The following is a 26763-nucleotide window of genomic DNA, read 5'->3' on the forward strand; positions in this document are numbered from 1 at the left end:
AATATTATATTTTTTAGTTATAGTTGGACACAATACCTTTATTTTATTTATAATTATATGGTACTGAAGATAGAACTCAGGGCCTCACACATGCTAGGCAAATGCTGTACCGCTGAGCTACAACCCCAGCCCTGATTATTAATTTTTCAAAATAACCTTTTATTATTGTTAGGTTTTCCAAAAACACTAAAATCCTGGCAAAAGAAAGTGTCACCCAAGATTTCCATTTATTGGTATTGTGATAGTTTGGCATGTTTCATGCTACCTAGAGGTTAAGATAGGGATTACTGCCTCCACCAGGTTCTCAATTCAAATGTACAAGACACAACAGCAAATGGAAGGCAACGCTCTTAAGTATCTGAACACTGATTTGTTCTCTCCAAAGGATTTTCTGGTAAAACCTCAAGTGGAAGTCATAGCATTCTTGGAGCCTATCTGGGTCTGCTATAGGAAGCAGAGGAGTGAGGAACTTATAGAGCCCTAGGAACCCAGTGGTACATGGTGACTGACTACCAGTAAAATATGGTCCAATGAATATTTAGGGCTCTGAATAGTTACATTGCAGTAACTTCACTTTTAGTTGTATCTATCTATGGATAGTGCAGTGGTGGTGGTGAAGAATGGCATTGGAAAGGGTCAACATTCCTTCAAAATTTGAAAGATTTATTTTAATTTTGTTAACTTAGATAATTTACTTCTAGGTCATTATTTTAGAGGAGACTATGTATGCAATGATAACTTGATATTTTTTTTTTTTAATGTGGGGGATTGAACCCAGGGCCTCATGCATGCTAAGCAAACACGCTTACCATTGGGCTACGTTGCCAGTCCCATAGCTAAATCTTTTGTGTTTTTTTAATTGCTACTGAAGATGGAACCCAAGGCTTTATGCACACTAGGCAAGCACGCTGCCACCAAACTACATCCCCTGGCCTTTTAAAATTTTATGTTGAGACAGGGTCTTGCTAAGTTGCCCAGCTTGCCTTAAACTTGTGATCCTCCTACCTCAGCCTCCTGAGCAGCTGGTTTACAGGGATGCATTACAGCGCCCAGCTCCTGTAGCTAATTCTTATTCTAATTCTCTTTCTTCTGTTGGTATTGGAGATTGAATCAGGGGTGCTCTATCACTGTTATATCCCCAGTTCTTCTTTTAGTTTTTGAGACAGGGTTTCACTAAATTGCTGAGGTTGACCTTGAACTTGTGATCTTCTTGCCTCAGCCTCCTGAATTGCTGCGATTACTGGAGTGCACCACCATGCCCAGCTTTCTTTTATTTTTTTTAATGACCAAATCCCGTCAAGTTTTATTTATTCTCATAGCTAATTTTTGCTTATTCTTTCAATTTTGTTTCATTGAATCTTAATGCAGAATATACCTATACAGTGTCATACTGAAGTGATAATTAGGAAAGTACCCAGATAGTTCCAAATTAGTGTTTTATCTTGTAATGTGTGACTATTCCTTTGAAAACTTTAGAAAAGATATTAGGGTGTGTGTATTTTGTCAAGATTTATACATTACAATTGAATGTATTCTGTTTGTTGAGGCTTCTTTTTTTTTCAGTCTTAAAACATTAATTCAGGGCTTACAAGCTCATACTGTTCAAATGAACAAAAAGGGATATGTTTCTTGACTAGTGAAAACAGAAAATTGCTTTTAAACTGGGTTTTGTTTGATTAGGCTTGATTCTAACAAGCATTCTGTAAGAAGCTTCCACCAAAGATGGTCTCAAGGAAAGCAGACACCCCACTACTTTACTAGAAAAATACTTTTGGGCATTTCAGAACTTCTTATGTGAGGAGAAGCAATAATTTTTTTAAAAAATTAGTTGTAGATGGACACAATACCTTTATTTTTATTTTTATGTGGTGACCAGAGGATCGAATCCAGTGCCTTCCACATGTGAGGCAAGGACTCTACAACTGAGCTACAACCCCAGCGCAAGAAGCAATAATTTTATAATAGTAAATGAACAAAGTGTTCATAAATATGTTACACATATTAACATTTATTTCCCTAGTAGCATCAACATCCTGCTACTACTTAGGTTACCACCCTTCTTTCCTTCACTCAAATATAAATAAGAGGCCAGGTGGGATCAGGATTCTGCTAGATACTAAAAATATAATGAACCACAGAGCACAACTCCTGCTTTGTAGAGTTTACAACCCAACTCAGCCATCATAAGTGTTCTGACGGAAAAGTGGAGTGCAATGGGAACTAAAGATCAATTACCCAGGTTGTGGCTTGCTCTGATTTCTTGATTTTTCTTTCATTTCAGAATCGAAGAAAGAGAGGATACAAGCTATACTAAACAAATGGTGGTATGCAGGTATAAAATATCTTCAAAGAAGAGCATTATTCAATCAAATATTCAAGTTTCTCTCACTCCCCTTCCCTGGAAGATTTGCTTGTGTGTCTACCAGTGGTGTTCATGATGACCCCTCACTCCTCAGTTCCAGAAGAAGAGAGTAGGGATTGTGAGCTTCTTCTGTAGAATGGAAAATAAGAGGAATGAGCAGGGAAAGAAAGCCATGTCTTTGTGAGGAGCAGAGTTCAGGGTCTAATTCCTGTTACCTTATCAGCCTCCAAGTGTACCTGCAACAAGAGCAGATAACATCAAAGGAGTCCCGAGCTGGGGAACCGAGAGCCTGGGTTACTTTACACTGACCTGGAAAGCGCCAGGATAAATTACGAAAGACAGGCAGGGGGCTGGCAACTGTAGCCCCCTTTAGAAGTCTCAATGCAGTATGGATATTGAATTGTTTCCTCCCCTCGCCGTTTAGTTGCTAATTAAGGGGTGCCTTGTGAGCGCGGGTGAGAGATGGCGGAACGATTCAAGGACTAGTGTCTTAAAAATGATATAGTCATCTGCACATGTCACAGTTTAAAAGACGATGGCTCAGACCGTTGTGGGAAATGATCTCAGAGCGCTGTTCACCTTCCCCAAAGCTGCATTTTTTTTTTTTTTTTTTTAATTATGGTGAGTAACATCCCCTTCGGAGGACAGACTGCCTCCCTGAGGCTTGCCCTCTTCCCTGCCGGCGGCTAACGGGAGGGGTGTGTGTGGGGTCGCCCCAGTACCGCAGCCGGGGCTGGCGGGCACGATTCCTGCCCGCGCCGGGCGCTCCCTCAGAGCCCGCTGGGCGCGCGCGCCCGGCTGAGGCACGTCGCCGCCCCTCGCGAGCGCGCCCACTCCCCGTGCTTGGTCTCCAGCGCCCCCGCCCGCCCCGCGCTCCCACAGCCTGAGCGCTGCTCAGCTGACCCTCGGGCGCCAGACGCGGTGGCTCCCGGCTCGCGAGCGCAGCTGCGGCGGCGCGAGCCTCTCACGCCGACACTCCCCCTGCGCGCCCCTCCCCCAGCGGGGCCAGGATCCGGACGGGCCGCGCGCGAGCCCGAGGCCGCTTTTCCCGGCGCCGAGGCTGCGGTGGCGAGCGGCGGCTGCGCGGCCATGGGCGCGCCGGGGTCGCCCTAGGACCGGCGCGGAGACCGCAGCGGGAGCGACAGCGGCAGCCTCCACTGCGAGCCTTCCTCAGTGAGCCTTCCTCAGCGGCGGCGACGACAGCCGCACGAACAGCGGGGCCGGGATGAGCGGGAGCGGAGCGGCTCCCGGCCCGGGCTCGGGCTCGGGCTCGGGCTCCGGCTCCTCCTCGGCAGCCTGCCGCTTCGCGCACTACTTCGTGCTGTGCGGAATCGACGCAGACAGCGGGCTGGAACCCGACGAGCTGGCGGGTAAGGCCGGGCTGCGGCGGCGCGGGGGTCCCCTCAGGGGTGCGGGGAAGGCTGCGGCGACGCGCGGGAGGCGGGGTGCAGGATCCAGACAAAGTCGGCTCCCGGAGGCGCCCCTCGCCGCTGTCGCCGCCGCTCTCCGGCCAGACGGGCGGTCGAGTGGCGATTTAATGACATTGTTATTTATTCCGCGCGCAGGGTGAATGTTGAGTCCTCGGACGACTCGCCGCCTAGGGCGCCCGCCGGGGGCTTTCGCCTCCGGAGTGTGGGGTTATTAATAACCGGCGCGGAGGAGGCCCCGAGGGCACGGCCCCCGCCCGGCACGTCGGCCGCTCGGCTAGCTGCGGCTAGCGGAGGCGGCTCCTGACAGGCGCGCTGGCTCCCCGACCTCGCGGCTGTCCCCTGTTTCCCTCTCCCGCCCTCTCCGCAGGGGCTGCGAAGTTTGGCCCCAGCGCGTGACGTAGCGCCCATCCTCCTAGAGGAGGGGGTGTGGGAGACCTCTCGGCTGAGGGCTGTATTTGTGCCCACCCAGGCGGTGGTGGCCGTGCGGGGCTGGCGGAGGCGCGGGCAGGAGGCTAGTTAGACTTCATCCGTGACTGTTCTCAGTCTGCGCCCCGCCTTCCGCCACCCCGGGTTCTGCGATGACGGTCGAATCACCTTTTGGAATGCTGTCGATTTGGCAGTGTCAGGGAACCTGGAGGGGACCTTTGGACGCTCGGGACTCTGCACGATGCTTTGTTGACACTGCCTACGCTGTTCCTGAGTTGGAGTAGTTGGCTATTACCCCATCCAACTGGGTGCACCGTGTGTTACTGCCTGGGTTTTCCTGGAGGGGCACTGGTTCCTCCTCTTGACTCATTTGATGGCGCAGTGCAGGGCTGAGCTGGAGAACCTACCCTGGGAAAAGGGGCTGTTAAAGGATGACGGGGTACGGGGGTTGTGCGCCCTGTGAGAAGAGGCGAGGAGAAGGGACTGATTACATCTTTCATCCTGTTTCTTTCTGCTTGCCTCGGTGGGATCTGAATCTTGACTTTTTTTTTTGTGTGTGGGGGGGGGGGGTTAAATGGGTGAGACAAGTGACATCTACTGCCTGAACTTTATCTGTGTCAGTGCTAAACACTTAGGTCATAGCCTTTTAGAACAGTTTCCTTTGGACATAGCATTCATTAATGATTGCACCAATGTGGATTTTTCGTTTTTGGGGGGTAGGAAACTGGAAAACTGGAAAGGATGTATTAAATAATAATAGTAAACAAAACTGTTCAGCCTTATCCATCAATTCATGTCTTAGCTATGTCTGTTAAGTCAGCCTTACAGCAAAACATTTTCAACAAAACTAAGTCTAGTTTTAGTTAAATTTTTGAATAGAGTACTAGAGTTGTGTGTGTGTGTGTGTGTGTGTGTGTGTGTTTTGGTATGTATAGTTACGTAATCATATTTTTTCATCCTCCTCCTCCTCCACGTTCTCCACTATCCAAGGGTGCTTTACTACTAAATGACATCCCCAGCCCTTTTTTTAATTATTATTTTTTAAAATTTTGAGTCAGGTCTCATAAAGTTGCTTAGGGCCTGGATAAATTGCTGGGACTGGCCTCCAACTTGTGATCTCCTGGTTTTAGCTTCCTGAGTTTCTGGATTATAGGTGTGTACCAGGGGCGGGTCTAATCATTGTTTTTTTTTGTTTTTTTTTTCAGCTAAAGTTTCATGTATATGCTTAGAGTGGCTTTGTTAAGGGATGTGAAGTTATAAAACAATGTCTATAGAGAGATTTGGAGAAATTCCTCTTTTGGGGATTGATGCAGGGATTATCTTATTTTTCTAGGATCTGCTCTTTAAATATTCTAAACATTTGTGGTAACAGGGTCATTTGAAGGCCTTCTGTGGGGTGGTGACTGATTAAAGAAAAAAAGCCTGTATTTTTCCTTCTTTATTTGCCCTGTTAACACTAAAACAAAACCTTTTAAGTGTGACCCAGGACTCTTTAGTCACAGTGCAAATGGGTCTAACAAAACTAAACATTCAATTTTAATGCCTTTAAAATTTATTTATTTATTTATTTATTTTAGTTGTTGATAGACCTTTATTTTATTTATATATTTATATGTGGTGCTGAGAATCGAACCCAATGCCTCATACATGCTGAGCCCCAGCCCCAGCCCTGCATTTAAGAACTGTTCAGAAGGCTGAGGCAGGAAGATCACAAATTCAGAGCCAGCCTCAGCAACTTAATGAGGCTCTTAGTAATTTAGCCAGATCCTGTCTCAAAATAAAAAGAGGTGGGGATGTAGTTCAGTGGTTAAGCATTCCTGGGTTCAATTCCTGGTACCAAACAAATAAAAAAGTATTTTTCTTTTCTCTTTCTTTACAAACAAGAAGAGAAAGGAGGAAGAGCAATGTCTGAGGAAGAAATGGCTACAATGCTTTTAGCACTGACAAAACAGGATTTTAATATATTTATAAGACACAAACTTTGGTTTCTCCTTTTGCAGTATTGCATGTGTGATTGGGATTTCTGCTTCTCATGATACTTGGTATATTCGGGTAATTTTGCCTGGCAAGATTGTAGTATAATTTATTGATTCACCAAATAGATTTTAAAGCCTCTGTATGTAGACTGTTCTAGGTACTGAACTGCTGTAGACAAAGTCAAAATCCCCTGTCCTAGTGGAGCTTACATTCTAGTGTAAGCAAATAATGAAGATAGTTTGTCAGATGCTAATAAATACTATGAGGAAAAATTAAGCAGAGAAATGGAATTAAATGAATGTCAACAGAATGGTGGGATGGTGGGGTTGTAGTTTTATTTTATTTTATTTAGGTGCTAGAGATTAAACCGAGAGCTTCACACATGCTAAGTATGTGCTCTACCACTGAGCTACAGCCAACTGCCCTGTGAAGGCCTTGCTAAGAAGGTGACATGTGAAGAGTCTTGAAGGAGGTGAGGAAGCAAGTCATATGCATTGCCTAGGGGAATAGCTTTGCAGGTGGAGAAAACAGCAAGCGCTGACATGGATCAGTGCCTAGTTTGTGCCGGTCACAGCAAGGAGGTCAACCTAGCTAGATCTCAGGGAGAGGGAGAGGGTAGGTGAGATTGTGTAGGTCCTTAAAGACAATTGTTAGGCTTTTACTTTAAAAAGGGACTGCCACTGGCAGTGTTTCAGCAGAGTAATGATAAGATCTGATACACCTAGAAAGGATCCCTGTGACTGCCATGTTGAATTGACTATGTCACGGGTAAGAGTAGAAGCAGAAAACATGTTAAGAGACTCACTATTTGAGGTGAGAGATGTTTGTGGTTTGGTGAAATGGGGGAATTAGAGTCTAGATATATATTAACGATAGAGCCAACGGAATTTCCCTACGAATTCTATGACTATATGTGAATTCTATTAATATGGTAATTATAGTCAAAGAATGTGGTCAAAGTTGACTCCCAAGATTTTTGGCCTGAACAATTTATGAGCTTCTATACTGAAATAAGAAAACTAATGGAGAAGCAGACTAGTTCAGTTTTAGACATGTTTAACTTTGAAGTGCCTATTAGATTTTTAATGGAAATGACACATTGTAGATGTCAATTTAGAGCCATGAAATTTGATCTAATCACTTAGGACGTGGTGAGTATAGATAGAAAAAAGGCTCAAATTCTGGGGTCTAGGGCACTCTAGCATACATAGGATGAAGAGGAAACAAGGAGATTAAGGAGTGTGGACAGTGAGCTAGGAAGAAAACAGGTAGTTGTAGTATAATGGTCTCAACTAACAAATTTTCTTTACTTTCCATAGAGCCGCATTTGGAGATTAGAAAGTGTGTGTTTGTGTGTATTTGTTTTTGTTGCTATTACAAAATGCCTGAGGCTGGGTATATTAGAAAGAAATGAGATTTATTTAGCTCACAGTTTTGGATGTTGAAAGTCCAAGATCACTATGGCTCTATCTGTACAGCTTCTGATAAGGGCCTCATGGAGGATGGTGTCACAATGGTAGGAGTGCTTACAAAAGAGACCACATGGTGAGACAAGAAGCTAGAGAGGTTCTGGGGTCAGGCTTGCTCCTTTTATGACCTCTTACTCTCTTAGTAAGTAACCTAACTAACCGGGGTCTCCAAAGAACTGTATTAATCCCTTTCAAGGGCAGTGCCCCCAGTGACCTTTGTTAGGCCCCACCTCTTAATGATTCTACCACTTCTCAACTTTGCTGCACTAAAAACCAAGCTTCCAGCATGTTATCCTTTGGGGGACACACTCAAACCATATCCAAACCGTAGCACTGAGCTGGACAAATTAGTCAGAAGGTTGTTTCTGTTTTGTTGCATTAATTTCAGAGTTAATGATAGTTTGGTTTCTATTTTGCTTTTTGGAACTGATCTATTTTTTTTTTTTTTTAATATTTTTATTTTATTTTTTAGGTGTAGATGGACACAACACAACGCCTTTATTTTTATGTGGTGCTGAGGATCGAACCCGGGTCCCGCCTGTGCTGGGCGAGCGCTCTACCCCTGAGCCACAATCCCAGCCCTGGAACTGATCTATTTTTAACCCACTATTTCTCAGCAAGTAGTTACCCTGCCTGTATAGGTCTTAATTGACTTCTGTTAAACATAAATTCTACTGATTGCTCTGTAGACTTTATTTCTTAACATATACATGTTCCTAGAATTCATCCTCTGCAGATGATAGATATTGAAATAAATTAAGTACACATCTCATATGATGAAGTAGCAATTAAACTTATGATAAAAGTTATCAAAATGATCACTTCTTTTAAGACACTCTGTCAAATATCACCTAGCTTTAACAATCACGGAAAAAACTTGTTAAGCCAGGTACAGTGGCTCATGTTTGTAATCCCAACTGCTTAAGGGTCACAAGTTTGAGGTCAGCCTTGGTAGTAGCTATACTTTGTCTCAAAAATAAGAAGAGCTGGGGATCTAGCTCAGTAGTAGATTACCCCTGGGTTCACTCCCCAGTACTACCCCCTACAAAAAAAAAAAAAAAATTAAGAAGGTTTTTATTTTGTCATGTTTTCAGTACTGGGAATTGAACCCAGGGTTGTTTTATTATTCCCACTTTTTTTTTTTTTTTGAGACAGGACCTCTTTTAAATTACCAAGGCTGGCCCTAAAGTTGGATCCTTTTGAGTAACGGATTACAAATGAGCACCACCATGCCCAACTAAAACTTCTTAAATGTTAAAAGTTCTCTTAACAGCTGAACATAATTTAAATATATATAAATAAATGTATTTAAAAATGAAGAACCTAGTAATTTTATGGGGATATTCACATATTTGCACTGGTAGATTGGTATTATCTGTTGTCCTTTCTCTACTACGTCTTAGCTGTTTGTGCTTCTCTTACTGTATATTTTGAAGATGCACTTTGTTTATAAACAAAAATGTTCTTTAAATGTTAAAGCAGGAATGTTTAAATTTCCTTTGAATGTTAAAAATAAGGAAGAGTTTTCAAAATTGCATTCTTTATTGCATATAGAAGAAGGGAGGTATAAGAGGAGGTAAATCATGCAGTTAGTTGATGTGAAGAGTGGCAGGCATTTGAGATTTTCTTTTAGGGCTCCCATTTTCTTTGAGACCTAGATATAGGAGTACACATGGCTTGATTTATAGCAGTGATCTTCTGAGCAGTGGAAAATGAAGGATATGATTAAACTTTCATTTAAGTAATATAAAGATGTAACTTCTCCAAGAGGGAAGGAGCTTTGCTTCTCTTTTTCATAGTACTTTATACACAATATGTTAGTGTTCAATATGTGAAAGAGAGCTAGGGGTGTAGGTCAGTTGTAAAGCCTTTGCTTAACATGTGCAAGGTCCTGGATTTGATCACCAGCACTGCAAACAAACTTGTAAATAAATGTAAGTTTACAAAAGAGTTAAAATTGTGTGATGATCATATATATTTGTGTGTGTGTGTGTGAGACAGAGAGAGAGAGAGATTGATTGATTTTTGGTGCTGGGGATTGAATCCAGAGATACTCGAGATTGAACCCAGATTCCAGATTGAATTTTAACATACCAGTCCTCCCAAACCCCACACCCTCTTTTTAAAAAAGTTTTTATTTTGAAATAGGGTCTTTCTAATTCTTAGGGCCTCACTAAGTTGCTGAAGTTGGCCTTAAACTTGAAATCCTCCTGCCTCAGCTTCATGATTTTCTGTAATTACAGGCTTGTGCCTCTCCATGTTCTTAAAGTGTTCTGTGGTAACCTAGATTTAGTGCTTGCTGCTAATGGCTGATAGCTGAGATCCCTGCCACAAACCTTTGTTTAGATTTCTTCCTTGGTGTCTCTGCCCATTTTTAACTTAGATTGAGTTGGATGTAGTTTCCAGAAAAGATTAGAGGCAGGAGAGATCATGATCTTAACTCAATTATAAAATTTAGTTGAGGCTGACAGAGGATCATGGCATGATTGTTCTGGAAGGACTCTTAGACATTATTTACAAGGCTGAGAGATTAAGGGCCCTCTCAGATCATAGCTGAACAGTAGCAGATACCTGACTAGCGCTTGGTTGGTCTAGTATACTCTGTCTCATAGTCATTTTATATAAACTTAAAAAAAAAATCGAGCTCAGCTTAAATTCAGAAGCATATCAGTATTGCCCTTATCTCATATTGAATGTCATAGTCAAGACTGTGTTAAAATGGGCTGGGGATGTGGCTCAAGCGGTAGTGCGCTCGCCTGGTATGCGTGCGGCCCGGGTTCGAGCCTCAGCACCACATACAAACAAAGATGTTGTGTCTGCCAAAAACTAAAAAATAAATTAAAAAAAAAAGACTGTGCTAAAGTAAGTGTTTTAAAACTTATTTTTTCTGTACTGAGTATTGAACCCAGAGTCTCATGCATACCAGGCAAGCACTCTACTACTAACCTAACTCTCCAGCTCCTTTTTTGTAAAAATTTGAACTGTCTTTTTGAACTTTTCTTTTGAATAATAAATGCATACGTTTAGGATGTAATGCATTTTTAGTCATAATTTCCATGATGCTCCATATGGAAAAAAAACATTTTTCTCTTCAACGATTTACTGAAGGTATAATTCTAATGCAAGGTGCTTTAAGAAACATTTATCACATACTTGGATCCCTGTTTTGTGTAATATGACCTTGATTTTGTTTTTTATAGAGCCATAATTCGCTATTGCATTTTGGTTTAATTAACATTAGATACAGTGTTCAAGATTGTGGAGTATATAGGTGACAGTCACTGTTGTGTAAGAATCGACAATGAAATAGTAATAATAAAATAACATTTATATAGTGCTTTCCACATGACTGGCACTATGGTTAAATGCTTTATATGCTTTATAGTTACTGTTTCATTTGATGAGATAAAATTTTCTCTATTTTACAGATAAGGGTTAGTTGAAGTCCTTTACTCAGGTTCATATAAGTGAGAAACCTGATTAAACATCTGTCTAATATAATTCATTCATGCCCATAACTACTGTATATTGCTGCCTCCTTACAACACATGCTGTATCATACAGATTGTAAAATATAGCAGTATACAGATCCCAAGTAGAAAACTTATTAGTCAAATGTGGTTGTTATAACTGGGCATATTGACACATACCTGTATTCCCAGCAATGTAGGAGACTGAAGCAGGAGGATTGCAAGTTAGAGGCCAGCCCAGGCAAATCAGTGAGACCCTGTCTCAAAAATAAAAAAAGGGTTAGGGATGTAGCTCAGTGGTAGAGTGGCCCTGGGTTCCATCCCCAGTACAAAGCAAAAAGAAAAATGAAATTATCTTTTAACTCCTCTATACTGCAGGTAAGATATTCATGGGGAGACATTTATTTATTGCATTCATTCCTTCATTCATCAGAAAAATAAGAATATATATTTGATGTTACTTTTGTTTTTATCATTGAATTTTTGGAGTGTATGTATAGTGCTGGGGATCTAATTCTGGGACTCATGTATACTAGGCAAGTGCTTTACCACTGAGCTACATTCCCTCAGCCCTCAATTTATGTTTATAAAGATGTTACTATATAAATATAAAGCTTTTGCTATGAAAATACCACTTTCAACTTTTTAAAAAATCTGTTTGCTTTTTTTTTTTTTTAAACTGGGGTTTGTCATGTTATCTTTTCTTATCAAAGTTGTTGTTTTTAGGACAGTTTTTAATTTTTAAAAAGAGTACATGATTGCTTATGAAGCCATAGTTGGGAGGGCAGTGAATACAGTATTTAGAGCAGGGTATATGGTCAGAGGTGGAGAATCCAGTCCTGATCTGTCACTTATGATAGCTGTAAACATCAGTCTTCTTATTATCTGATTCAAAAGGAGTTAAATGACCTGGGAGGCTGAGGCAGGAGGATTGTAAGACCTCACCATCTTAGTGATGTTACCCTGTCTTAAAATAAAATTTAAAAAATGGTTAGGGATGTAGTTCAGTGGTAGAGTGGCACTGGGTTCAGCTCCTAATACCCGCCCCCCACAAAGGTTGGGGGAAGTGTTAAATGGATGAATGATTTTCCAATATACAAAGTATTCATGATTTGGTCTCTTTTTACCTTTCTTCTTTTCGCATATCTGGGGATGGAACTCAGATTTTCTATACCACTGAGCTACAGTTCCCCTCTCTCTTTATTTTTAATTTTGAGACAGGGTCTAAGTAGCCCAGACTGACCTCTCATTTAATCCTTCTGCCTCAACCTTCCTAGTAGCTAGTATCACAGGTGTTTGTGCAACACTATGTTCAGCTCTATGCTTACCTCTCTAACATTTTTCTTTCCAGCTACGTTGGTTTTCTTGCAGGTCCTTAAACTCTGCAAAGTGTATTTCATGGCTATTGTTCTTTAGTTTTTTCACCAGAATCCTATTCCCTGAGACCAGTATTGTCCTATACAGGTATAATATGTGACACATTTGTAATTCTACTTTTGAGTAGTTGTATTAAAAATGAAACAAGTGATATTAATTTCCATGATTTATTTAACTCGAATATCCAAAATAATGTTTCAAAATACCACCATAAAATTATTAATGAATTTTAAAAAATACTTTTAGTTGTAGATGGACACAATATCTTTATTCATCTTATGTGGTGTGGAGGATCGAACCCAGTGCTTCACCCATGCTAGGAGAGTGCTCTACCACTGAGCCACAACCCCAGCCCCTGTTAATGAATTTTTAAATATTTTTATTTTTAAATGTTAAAATTTACAGTCATAAAGCATATCTTATTTGAAGTAGGCACATTTCAAGTGTTTAATAGCCACTTGCAGTTTGTGGCTACCCTATGGACATTATATCCCTAGGTCTTTGCATGATTGGCTTTTCTCATCATTCAGGTCTCTACTATTACCTCCTCAGAGAAGCCTTTTCAGGCCATCCTACCCTCCTTGCCTCATTGTTGTCAGTCACCCTGCTTTATTTTACTCATAGTACCTATTAGTACTTGATAGTATATTGTAAATGCATTTGCTTGCCTCCCCCCCACTTTTAAAAAGTTTTTTCTTTTTAGTTGGACACAATACCTTTATTTTATTTGTTTTTATTTTTATGTGGTGCTGGGGATCGAGCCCAGTGCCTCATGCATGCTAGGCAAGTGCTCTGCCACTGAGCCATGACCCCGGCCCCTTGCTTGCCTTTTTTGTTTTTTTAGTTATTTTTTAATATCTTTATATTTAGGTGGTGCTGAGGATCGAACCCAGTGCCTCACGCACTATGAGCACTCTACCACTGAGCCACAACTCCAGCTCCCCTTGCTTGTCTTTTTTTTTTTAAATATTTATTTTTTAGTTTTCAGCGGACACAACATCTTTGTTTGTATGTGGTGCTGAGGATCGAACCCGGGCTGCTCGCATGCCAGGCGAGCGCGCTACCGCTTGAGCCACATCCCCAGCCCCTGCTTGTCTTTTAATGTCAATCTTTTCCATTAAATTGTTGACTCTTAAAGAGCAGGACCTTTGTGTTTCTTGGTTATTATTGTTCACCCTGTGATTAAAATAGTTCCTGGCACAGAATAGGGACTCAAGTAGATTGTTTGAGTAAGTGATCAAGGTGATTGGATAGGGATAGAAATGTAGTTTTTGTTATTGACCATAAAATTTTAGTATACTTGACTAATTTAGTAAACTTTGTGTTTTTTAAACCCTAAAATGGAAAAACCTTAAAATGGAAGGCAGAGTTTCTTTAAAAATGGGAAGCCTGTTGGGTGAGGTGGTGCATGCATGTAATCCCAGCTGCTCAGGAGGTTGAAACAGGAGGATCACAAGTTCAAATCTAGCCTCAGCAACTTAACCAGACCCTGTCTCAAAATAAAAAATACAAAGGGCTGAGGATGTGACTCTTGGTTAAGTGCCCCTGGGTTTAATCGCTGGTACCAAAATAAGTATATAAATAAAAATAATTTTAAAAACGAGAAGCCTAGGATTGATGAAGAAATAAGAGAGTGGACAAATAGTTGATTTTTGTTAAAAAGGTGTATATTAGCTTTGTGAAGTAAAGTTTATTCTTTGCTAAAGTTTATTTTTATTTTTTTGCTAAAGTTTATTAACTTATTCATTTCTTCTTTAAAAAATAAAATTAAGAAATTAACAAATAAAACAAATGAAATAAATAAAATAAGAAATTAACCTTTCTTAAATCGCCTGTATCTATAGTCATGCAGATATCAGCAAGGCTTTGCTTTTTTTTTTTTTAATTAATCAAACCACATGTTTTATTTATCAACAAGTGCCAAGCATATAAATGGTGCTTAACATTTATGGAATTTCACAGTAAGTGGTTGTATTAAAGAATACTATAGTTTCCTTAGTGGTTTTAGAGGAGTATCTTAGGAAATTGCATTCAGTTTCTTTTTATGGACATCCACATCAACTTTGGGCTTCATTAGGACAGTTCATTTTGGTTCTGTTAAGTTTTAATCCTTTATATATTTTTACCAGTTACACTTTGTCTTTTTTTTTTTTTTTTTTGGTGCTGGGGATGAAACCCACAGCCTTGTGCATGCTAAACAGGCACTCTGCCACTTACACTTCATCTTTATTGTGCTTTATAATCTATTCTGTCTAAAACTTGACTTTTTAAAACAGCACCATCTAATGTCCTCTGGGCCAGATTCCAAAACATTTCATTATAAGATTGTCTTTTTCCCTCCATTTCTTTTCAAATAAAATGCAAAGATGTCTGATTGGATATGAGAGGTAAGAACAGAATTTTCAGAGTGAAAGATCACATCATAAGGATAGAAGAGCATGGATCATTTGCTTTCTCAGATGTCATCCACCTTTCCCAAGAATCTATGACTTTTACTAACTTCATACTAAATTAAGTACTATAACTTTTTTTTTTACTAACATGGACTTTTTGAGTTGCTTTTATTTATAAACCATGTATGTATATCACTGATGCAGAAAGCTAATTTTGAAATTATATATATATTTGACACAAGAACTTTATTTTATTTATTTATTTATATGTGGTGCTGAGGATCGAACCCAGGGCCTCACACATGCTAGGTGAGCACTCTACTGCTGAGCCACAACCCCAGCCCTGAAATAATTTCTTTAAATGACTTTTCAATGATGTGGGCTAGGATTATCAAGTCAGAAGTAATCCCAGAAAATCACCTTTGTATTATGAATCGATAAAATAGCTAACATTTATTAGGCGATTTATAAACATTTATGTGATTTATAAACATTATCTTTAATTCTCAAAATAACTTGAAGGTATCTTACTTTCTTCACTCCATAGGAGGCTGAGGTGAGTTGTTCAAAGTCAGAGAAACAATAAAGGCCAAAGCTGGGTTTCTATCCCAGCCTGACTCCACAGTAGTTATTTTTCATTATGACCAGCTGCCCTCAACTGCTGGGTAGTGATATATTAATGGGCCTGCCATTTGTGAGTTAGGTTGCAAATAATTGTAACAGTAGTAGACATACTGAGGTTATAAATGATATACATTTTTAAATAAATGAAATGGATTCAAGGTCTTTAATAATATAATTTTCACTCAATTCCATTCCTATATATTTTTATTGGATAGATGAGAGAGAGCATTTATGTTTCATACCAGCAATTGTGCATGAACCCCATACATAAGGGGGAATCTTTAAAATTTTTTTAAAAATTTATTTATCCATTAGCAGTACTGGGACTTGAAGCCAGGGATGCTCTGCCACTAAGCCATTTCCAGCTCTTTTTACTTTTTATTTTGATACGGGGTCTTGCTAAGTTGCCTGGCCCAGCTTCTAATTGCAATCTTCCTGCCTTAGCCCCTCAAGTAACTGGGATTACATGTGTGCGCCACCATGTTTGGTTTGTGAATCCTGGTTTAAAGGTATTTTTCAGTAGTGTGTTTCTAGATTCCAGAGGCCTTCTGACAAAAACCCACCTATTTATTCATAATTTTTTCCTGCGCATGACCTGAGAATCCAGGTTTCTGTTTTTTTTTTTTGTTTGTTTTGTTTTTTGGTACCAGGGATTGAACCCAAGGGTACTCACCATTGAGCCACATCCTCAGCCTATTTTGTATTTTATTTAGAGACAGGGTCTTACTGAATTCCTTAATGCCTCACCATTGCTGAGGTTGGCTTTGAACTTGCAATTCTCCTGTCTCAGCCTCCTGAGCTGCTGGGATTACAAACGTGCGCCACGGTGCCTGAACTCAGGTTTCTGTTTTGAAGACCATGTTTTATTTTATTTATTTATTTAACAGTAGAATGCATTTTGACATATAGTACATAAATGGAGCACAACTTCTCATTCCTCTGGTTGTACATCGTTCAGAGTCACTCCAGTAGTGTAATCATACATGTATATAGGGTAATAATGTCTGTCTTTCTCTACTGTCCTTCCCATTCCCACAACCCCATTCCTCCTCTTACTCCCCTCTACACAAACTAAAGTTCCTTCGTTCTTCTCTATCCCCGCCAAACCCCAGCCCCACTATGGATCAGCACCTGCTTATTAGAGAAAACATTCGGCTTTTGTTTCACTTAGCATGATATTCTCTAGTTCCATCCGTTTACCTGGAAATGCCATAATTTAATTCTTCAAGGCTGTATAATATTTCATTGTATATATATATACCATGTTTTATTTACTCATTCATCTGTTGAAGGGCATCAAGGTTGGTTCCATAGTTTAGCTATCGTGAATTCAGCTGCTGTAAACATTGATGTGGCTGCATTACTCTAGTATGCTGATTTTAAGTCCTTTGGGTATAAACCAAGGAGTGGAATATCTAGGTCAAATGGTGGTTCCATTCCAGGTTTTCTGAGGTATTTCCATACTGCTTTCCATAGTGGTTGCACCAGTTTGCAGTTCCACCAACAATGTATGCCAACACTTATTATTGCTTGTATTCTTGATAATTGCCATTCTGACTGGAGATGAAATCTTAGAGTAGTTTTGATTTATATTTCTCTAATTGCTAAAGATGATGAACGTTTTTTCATGTTTGTTGATTGATTGTATTTCTTCTTCTGTAAAGTGTTTATTCAGTTCCTTAGCCTATTTATTGATTGGGTTATTTAATTTTTTGGTGTTAAGTTTTTTGAATTCTTTATGTTTCTGGAGATTAGTGCTCTGTTTGAGGTGCATGTGGTAAAGATTTTTTCCCCTTCTGTAGGTTCTCTCATTATGTTATTGATTCCATGTTTTCTTGCCCTTCCCTTGTCTTCCTGGTTGTTTTTTTAAATTTTTTAAATTACAATACAGTGTATCACTTATTTAACCCAATAAATTATTTCCCATGATTTTAGGAACATTAGTGTATTAAATAAGTCAAGGTTTTGGTAGTCTTAATTCCTCTGTACAGTTTGGTGCAAGGTTGCTCATTGACTGTTTTTGTACTTTTTCCCCCAAATCCCTTCTTCAAAGATCACCTTTATTTTTACATGAGTATTTATGAAGGCACCTCCTATTGTCCTTTTGATAATCCGTTTTGTGTAAAAACAGAAGAAATATCCTTTGGCAAAAAAGTTTCTGTGCCATTAAAACCTAAGAGTGAAGTAAGTGTTTTTAATGTCTGTTGAAATCCTCCAGTGTTACCTTCATCCTCAGCAGAAACTGGGAAGTTTTTTAGGGCTCAGTACTTTGTACTTCTAGTGTCTCTTTAGTTTTCTTCTTTTTCCTTTTCTCATAGTCTTATAGTCTTTTTTTAGAGAGAGTGAGAGAGGGAGGGAGAGAGAGAGAGAGAATTTTAATATTTATTTTTTAGTTTTCGGTGGACACATCTTTGTTTGTATGTGGTGCTGAGGATCGAACCCGGGCCGCACGCATGACAGGCGAGCGCGCTACCGCTTGAGCCACATCCCCAGCCCAATCTTATAGTCTTTTTCAGGGACAATCTGATAAACCAACAGTATTCTTCCTACATATTGAAATTCTGTCAACTTTTTCTTTTTGACTTAGTTTAAAAAGGTAAAGAGGGATTGTTTCCTCTGGGCAGCAGACACATGAATATTTGGCAGGGTTGGGGGTTGCAGGTGGGCATCGTATACTTTTCTGTGCACTTTTTCAGCACTGGGGATTAAAACAAGGGCCTGACACATGTTAAACCTGCGTCTACCATTGTGATATACCCCCAGCCCTCCATACTCTTGTATATAATTCCCTGTTGTAAAGTTCCTTCCACGTCATAAGAATCTGTACCAGCATATCAGTTGGAATTCCATGAGCATGAGATGTTAACTTTAAGAAGAATAGTTTGGGCAATAGGCATTTAGAGACCGTTACAGGTTTAAAGCTTGTAAATGATACACTTTCAGTTTAGTTTTATTTTCAAAGTTAATTTATCTTTGCTTTTAAGTTTAAATTTAACCTAAAGGAAATATAAATGGCTGGGATTAAAAAAAAATAACAGATTGTTTAAAAAGGTTGCTCATCTCCAATCTCAAGTGTATTCTTATAAATAAACTTCTGTTTGGATTTCAAAATATTCTGGCTCAGTTCCAGGGAAAGGAACTTTAGTACTTTGTTTTGTGCCATTGTTCAAAAGAACAAGACTCTGATTTCACAGTTTATTAAAACACAGGCTTTGGTACCATTGATGTGATTAGGCCAAAGTAGATTATTTTGTTTGGTTGTTCTCACTCCTGTCAGTGCTTATTTTTTCACTGGCAGCCTTAGCTACAAATATGATTTTAATTAAATATGTGAAAACTGTATGTGCCAGAATGTAAAATCTTCATAGTAAAAGGTCTTACTTGCCTCATGTACGACTTGTAAACCATCTTGTCCCTGGTGGTGAAATAATTAAAGTGGAGTATATGGGTAGAAATTAAAAGCACACCTGTTATTTCACAGTTTTCTTTCCATTCTCATTAATAACCTCACCCTCTCTCTGACTTGGAACCTCAAATTGACAGTTAGAGGACAACCAATAGTATAGAGATACCTAGACAAATGCTCTAGACCCCAGAGCTCCTGCAGAATTAATTGCTTGCTTGAGAAGTCATCGAGTCATTATAAATGTCTCCTGCACAAATGTCCAATACTAAAAGTTTAACAAAATTACTTTTATTCTTCCTGAAATGAAATCTCTTTTAAATAGGAGTTAAAAATGTAGCTTTTTTGGAATGTGGACATAAGACCATGAAGTAGACTTACCCTGTTAAATCATTTTGGTGGCAGAGAGCTTGATACAAAATGTCTGTTGGCGTGTATATACATTTAGTATTTATTTCTCTGCCTTATTTTGAACTCTGCAAAAGAGATCAGGTGACAACTTTTATCCAAAAGTTTGACTTTGAGGAACAACAGAAGCACTCGTGTATGCATGAGAGGGAGGCTGGTGATCAAATGTAGGAGAAAATTTTAACTTTTTAAATTTCTTGCTATTAAAAATAAATTTGTTTCATAATATTCCAGTTTACTTTTAGACTGAAAGGAGCATATAAATGATTGTGTTATTGTAGTAAACACAGCTGAATAGTTTTTTTATTTTTATTTTTTTAATTTTTTGGTACCAGGGACTGAGTCTCTGAAATCATGAGGTACAGTCGACTCTGGAGTGTGGGAACTGTTTTACACCCTGTTTCCCTGGTCACTGACCTTTGCCTTTTGACCCTGCTGCTTTGTGATGAGGTTATGGGCCTTTGAGCTTTTCTTCAGTTTGCTAAGGTTTCCTTACATCACAACATAAAGCTTTAGGCTTCCTTAAAATATGTTCTTCGAATCCTAGGGAACATTTAGGTTTAATTATGGGCATGAGTTTTGTAAATGTTTTTTTCTTTAAAAGGTTTTTTCTTCCTAATGCCTTATTGTCCAAAGACTGACTTACGTTTTCTAATAGTAACTTTAGCTTGTTTTTTTTTTTTTTTTTTTTGTGTGTGTGTGTGTGTGTGAGATTAAATTAAATATGTCCCTGCCACCACCCTTGGAGTAAAATGTTCTTGGAAAATTGGTTATTTAGGGAAAGGCCAAACAGAACTTTCTAGGATAAGGAAGCCCAAGAGAGATTCCACTGTTTATTCCCTATTTTTGTCTTCTTAGGTATGAGAAGCTGAAGTCTGGACTCAAAGGATGTTACACATGAGGAGCAGATTGAATATTTTCAGAGAGATCTATATTTTAACCTTATAATAAACAAACTGACACTGTTTCTATACCTTATTAGATGTATAAAATAATATAGGAAGAGAAACAGGGACAGAGAAATGGAGACACTAATTCAGTTAGTAACCACATAAGAAAATTTTTAAGAAAGAGCATAAAATTAGGAGTAAAAATAAGGGTTTGAGGATTTTCTATGTATTTTATTGTTGTTTTGTATTCTATCTTCATTCTTATTCAGAAAACTAAGCATTTGCTTTGTTTCAGATTTTTTAAAAAATGTTTATTTCTTAGTTTTAGGTGGACACAATATCTTCATTTTACATTTATGTGGTGCTGAGGATCGAACCCAGTGCCTTGTGCATGCTAGGTGAGCACTCTACCATGGAGCCACACCCCAGCCTTGTTTCAGATATTTTAATAGGACTTTCTGAGTAATGTTTGTTTTATATACCATCAGAAAGACCTAATAATGAAGCTTTAGTACTTTGGTTTACATGGCGTTTTCTTGTTACTGAATCATCATCAGGAATAAGGATAAATAAAGTAGTTGGTTTGAAATAAAAGATAATACTGTAATAAAAATTAATGGCTTTTAGATTATAAAAATAATATATGTTCAGTTTAAAAACCAGAGGCTATGAGAGTTCATTAAAAAAAAAAAAAAGTTACAACCACCTGTTATTCTGCAGGGGAAGATTTAAAAATAGAAGTTCTGCTTTCTGACTATTAGCTAGAAACCAGAGTGACCACTGGTTATTTATTGTGGTATATGAGATAAGCAATAATGCAAGAAACCCAGCAAGATTTTTTTTCCCTAAGTCATTGCTACTGATTTAGAATGTGAGATCTGTAAACACCTCAGTAAATACTTGTTGATTGAAAGAATGAATGGATAAATAAAGTGGAGTTGTCCTGTTTCCTGTGTTTACTTGAGAGAGAAATCAAAGCCTTTGTTCTTTTCTTTTAAACCAAAATTCCCAACACTATCAATAAAAGGAAAAGAATGAGTAGCTTTGAATCTTGAATCTTTTTTCTAAAATAAGCAACTTTAAGTTTTTTTCTATGATGGAAAGTTAAAGGCAAAATAGTAGTGACAAATGAAACAGGATGGCAGAGGAAGAAGCTAAGCAGAAGAGGCAGTTCAGTAGCAGATAAACTCTTCATCTCCATCTTATTGGGAACATAATTATTTATTTGTTGTCACCCAGCAGAATGGAAATAGGCTTAGATGATATAAGAAAACTCTGATGGAAAATCTGATTGTCTCGCTACAGGTTTGTGAGAGAATATGTTAGGGAGACTGAATCTGCAGCAGCAGATCTAACACTTGTCCCTCACAGCTCTCTTATCATCTCCCAAGTAAGGACTGTGTAAACATTTCATGGTCAGTGCTGGCAGTAGCACTAGAATGCCAAGAATGCCTGCAGTTTTCCTTTTATGCAGCAGAATAGTAAGAACAGGGACAGTCTTTTGATTGTCCTGCTATGTTTTTGGCTGTTGGTCCTAAGGAAGTTCAGATTTCTGACCCAGTCTCTGAACGACTTTCCTCCTAAAACACTGAATTTCAAATGTTTAGAACAAACAAAACAAAAAGAACTGGTGATACTAAAGAATATTTGTCACAGTAATTGGAAAAACTTAATGTTGGGACAGATGTGTTTCTCTTTTTCTTAAAACCTATCAATTTACTGAAAATAAAGAGGATTTTAGTAATGATAGTGTCTTTTTTTTTTTTTTGAGTAAATGAAACAAAACTAAAAAGTAAAAAAAAAAATTAAGTGAGAGAAAGAACTCTGGTTAGTTCCTCTGGAGAGGTGGTATTTGCATTTTTTCCCTCTTGGTGTTTTTTAGGGTTTTTTTTTTTTTTTTTTTAATTGTTGTTGTTGTTTTTTAGGATAAATTGAATTAAGATGAATTTTAGTTGTTCCTGAGCACTGTGACTGAAATTGGTTCTTCAGAAATTTTTTGGAGAATATAACACAGTCACAAAAGAACTGAGGGGTGGGCTGCAAACCATAGAGAAGAGAGGTTTGTTTATGTCCAGATCTCTGGTTCTACTTTTTATTTCTAAAGCCAGGTGTATGTTACACACTTAAAAGAGATATGTAGACTAGCCAGCTTTAAGCATTTCATGGAATGAGAGATGATTTGGGAAGAGAGACTGAGCATTTGGAGGACTTTTCTGTTAGAACTTTTGTGGTTTTAAGCCAGAGAGAACCTAAGAAATAAAAGAATTTGGTTGCTTCATATAATTTTAAGGTTTTTTTTTTTGTTGTTGTTGTTTTTGCTGTGAGGGGTGTTGTATTCAGTTGTAATTTGAACCGAACTCCAGTTCCACTTCACTGCAGCCCTTTAGGCTCTTCCTCTTTAAGGTGGCACCCTCATGGTGACAAAATGGTCGCAGTAGTTCAGACCTCACATTTGCACAACACACCTTAACTTTCTCCACCCCCAATCCTGCCATGAAATAAAAATCTAGGGTCATACTTCCCTTAGGCCCATTGTGGCAATTAAGATGAAATTAAACTGATTGCTTAGAGATTAATTTGGGGTGAAAATTCAACATGGCTGCTTCATAATGGAAGCGGGAGGAAAGTGGCTATTGGAAGCAATTCCAACAGTCCCTTTTTTGTTGAATGCTCGATTATGAAGAGGGTCCTTTGAAAGATAAAAAAGAACCCCTGAAAGGTTTTGAACAAGGGAAGGCATGTTCAAAACTATGCTTTAGGAATGTCACCGTGGATAAAAGGTATTGAATGGAATTCATCTGGGAAGAGACTTAAGTAGGGAAACCAATTTAGGAAGCTATTTTGTAGAACAAATTAGAGGGGAAGTGTGAGAATTAGAATAGTGGCAGAGAGAGTTAAAAAAAATGGTGATGGATATAATAGATATGATAGAAATATAAACTGAAATAAGTTTGGTAACTTTACTTTGAAAATGACTGAGATTTGGAGTCTAGGCAATAGGGATTGATAGTCCTAGGAAGGAAATAAGTTTCAGATGATGCATGGTGAGGTCAATTTTGAATTTGTGATGGTGATGGTATTGGTATGACTTTATTTTCCTTTATGTTAGGGAGGATTAAAACCATTTTTCATTACAAAAAACAATTCTCCACATTTTGTCTTGATAGTCAAATGCTAATATATGTGTACAAGCAAGTGGTAAAGAGCTACAACTTGAATTCAAGGTTTCAGATCCAATTTTTTGCCCCCCCCCCATTTTTTTATTAGAGCATTATAATTATACATAGTAGTTGGGTTCATTTTGACAACATCGTACATGTTTTGAATTTGATTTACATTTCAGAGTCCATTTTCTCCCCACAATCTCCTTCTTCCTTTCGTTCTCTCTCTCTCTCTCTCTCTCTCTCTCACACACACACACACACACACACATGTGAGCCCCATCCACAGCCCTTTTTATTTTTTTCTTTTGAGAAACAGGGTCTACTAAAGTTGCTTAGGACTCAGTAAGTTGCTAAGGCTGGCCTTGAACTCATGATCCTCCTGCCTCAGCCTCCCAAGTCTCTGGGATTACAGGCATGTGCCACTGCACCTGCCTTATTTATTTGCTTTTTTCATGGGTATTTTCTTTTTTTTAATTTTTACTAGTTATTAATACACCTTTATTTATTTATTTGTTTATATGTGGTGCTGAGAATCGAACCCAGTGCCTCACACATGCTAGGCGAGTACTCTGCCACTGAGCCACAACTCCAGCCCTCATGGGTATTTTCTATAGGTTGTATTCCCTGTAGTATGTTTATACATGTATATAACACGATTTTGTTGAATTAATTACATGTTCCATCTGTCCTCTTTCTCTCCCCATCTTGTACTCCATTGATCTTCTCTATATCTTTGTGATATCTGATCCCCTACCCCTTTTTCCTTTATTTTGCTGTATCTTCGACATATGAAAAAACATTCAACTCTTAATTTTTTGAGTCTGGTTTATTTTACTTGGCATGATATTCTCCAGTTTCATCCATTTACTGGCAAATGTCATAATTTCATTCTTCTTTATGGCTGAGTAAAACTCCATTGTGTATATTTACCATGTTTTCTTAATCCACTCATCTATTGAAAGGCATCTGGACTTGTTCTATAACTTGGCTATTGTGAATTGTATTGCTGTAACCGTTGATGTGGCTGTTATCACTATAATTTGCTAATATTAGTTCTTTGGATAAATACCAAGGAGTGGGATACCAGAGTCATATAGTGGTTCCATTCTTACTTTTTTGAGAAATATCCATACTGTTTTCCAGAGAGGTTGTACTAATTTGCAATCCCACCAAGAATATACCTTTTACCACCCCTGCCCCTGAATTCTTGCCGGCATTTATTAATAGTTGTATTCCTGATAACTGCCATTCTGAATGAAGTATAATGAAACAAAGTGTAGTTTTCTTTTAAATTTTTTTTAGTTGTTGATGGACCTTTAATTAATTAATTTGTATGTGGTGCTGAGAATTGAACCCAGTGCCTCACACATGCTAGGTGAGTGCTCTACCATCGAGCCACAACCCTGGCCCTCAGTGTAGTTTTGATTTGCATTTTCCTTATTGGTAGGGATGTTGAACATGTTTTCATATATTTGTTGGCCATTTGTGTTTATTTTTAGAAGTGTTTAATTCTTTATTGTTTGAGTTATTTGGTTTTTTGGTGTTAAGCTTTTTGAGTTTTTTGTATATTCTGGATATTAACCCCCTGTCAGAGGAATAGCTGGCAAAGATTTTTCCCCCCATTCTGAAGACTGTCTTGTCTTACTCTTAATCATTCCTTTGCGGTGCAGAAGCTTTTTAATTTGATAGCATCCTACTTATTAATTTTTGGTTTTATTTCTTGAGCTTTAGGGGATTTTGTTAAGGAAGTTGATGCCTGCACCTATGTGATAAGAGTGTAGACCTCATATTTTCTTCTAGAAGTTGCAAAGTTTCTGGGTTCAGACCAAATTTCTAGTTTTTTTTTTTTCCCCTCCATCATGTCACACCTACCTCTATTTATAGATATAACTCATTCTTTATCTTCCTTCTCTCCTCCCCTTCCCTCCCTTCCTTTTCTCTCCCTCATTGGTTAAGGAAACCAAGTATGTGTGCATATTAATTTAGGTCTGTGTTTTAAAGATGAAGTATAAACAAGTGCTGTGGCAAATGCTTATAATCCCAATGATTTGGGAGGCTAAGGCAGGAGGATCACAAATTTGAGGCCAGCCTTTGCAACTTAGAGAGACTCTGTCTCAGAATACAAAATAAAAAAGAGTAGGGCTGTAGCCCAATGGTAAAGCACTCTCTGGGTTTACTCCACAGAAAAAGGAAGTATAAAAATGCCACAATTAAGATAAATATTGAAACTGCCCAGAATGCAAGCTGAGACTGAATTTTAAAATTTTTCCTCAGGGGTTTAAACCAGCTATCAGGATGACTTCCAATGTTTCCTGCTTTGTGTAGTCCCCTCTTATACCTCTTACAATGTACCAGAGCAGTCTAGGCAACCAGTAGCATAAAGCAGAAATGATGGTATCTTACTTCTGAGATCAGGTTTTAAACAACTTTGGCTTCTGTCATGGGGGGGCGGGTGTCTGTCTCATCACTTCCTCTGGCAGAAACCAGCAGTCATGTCATTAAGACATATAGGTTTCTTATGAAGAGGCCTAAGTGATGGGGAACAGAAATTTGCCAAGAACCACATAAATGAGGTTGGAAGGAGATTCTGTAGCCACAGACAGGAATGGAGATGATTGCATCCCTTGCAAGTCTGACTGCAGCCTCTTTTTTTTTTTTTTTAATTTTTTTAGTTGTAGTTGGACACAATACCTTTATTGTATTTATTTATTTTTATGTAGTGCTGAGGATCCAACCCAGGTCCTCGAATGTGCTAGGCGAGCACTCTACCACTGAGCCACAACCCCAGCCCTGATTGCAACCTCTTGAGAGACTAAATTAGAGTTTCCTCTATACCTGACTCCCAGAAACTTAGATAATGAATGTTACTTTTTTTGTTTTGTTTGGTGCTCAGAATTGAACACAGGACCTCACACATGTGAAGTATACACTCTTCTACTTAACTAAATCCACAGACCATGCTTGTTTTGAGTGCTAAATTTTGGATTAATTTGTTCCAAAGCAATAGTTAATAAATACAAGCAAGTAGCCCTATTGACAAATAAAGGTGTTAAAAGAAAGAACGTCCTAAAATGTTTGAGTTTTGGTACTGGGGATTGAGCCCCAGGGTGTTTTACCAATAAGGTACATCCCCAGCCCTTTTTAATTTTTTTCATTATGAGACAGGTCATTTTTGAACTTCAGCAGTGGTTTTAAATAGAGTAGGGTAAAACTATAGTACTGTGCAGGATTTTGAAGCAATCTATATTTGAAAGAAATAATGCAGATCTACCATCTTTAGAATCGCAGTATGGCAGAGCTTAAGAATGGAAGCTCTATAGTTCAACATCTTGGGCAACTTACTTAAAATCTCTTTACCTAATAATAATAC

The 26763-nt window shown here is 38.6% G+C and overlaps 1 protein-coding gene across 3 annotated transcripts in view; it reads left to right on the forward strand.

Moving 5' to 3' along the window:
• The first annotated feature begins 3437 nt into the window (after window positions 1-3437).
• Window positions 3438-26763, forward strand: part of Dennd5b (DENN domain containing 5B) — a 182820-nt gene continuing 159494 nt past the window's right edge. For all 3 annotated transcript variants that reach the window (XM_027934152.2, XM_071610002.1, XM_027934153.2), the window contains exon 1: window positions 3438-3732. In XM_027934152.2, coding sequence (XP_027789953.1) covers window positions 3588-3732 — 145 coding nt within the window. In that variant the 5' untranslated portion in view covers window positions 3438-3587. The remainder of the gene's footprint in view (window positions 3733-26763) is intronic.

The sequence above is a fragment of the Marmota flaviventris genome, chromosome 3 (assembly GCF_047511675.1).
Source record: "Marmota flaviventris isolate mMarFla1 chromosome 3, mMarFla1.hap1, whole genome shotgun sequence".
NCBI classification, from domain to species: Eukaryota; Metazoa; Chordata; class Mammalia; order Rodentia; family Sciuridae; genus Marmota; species Marmota flaviventris.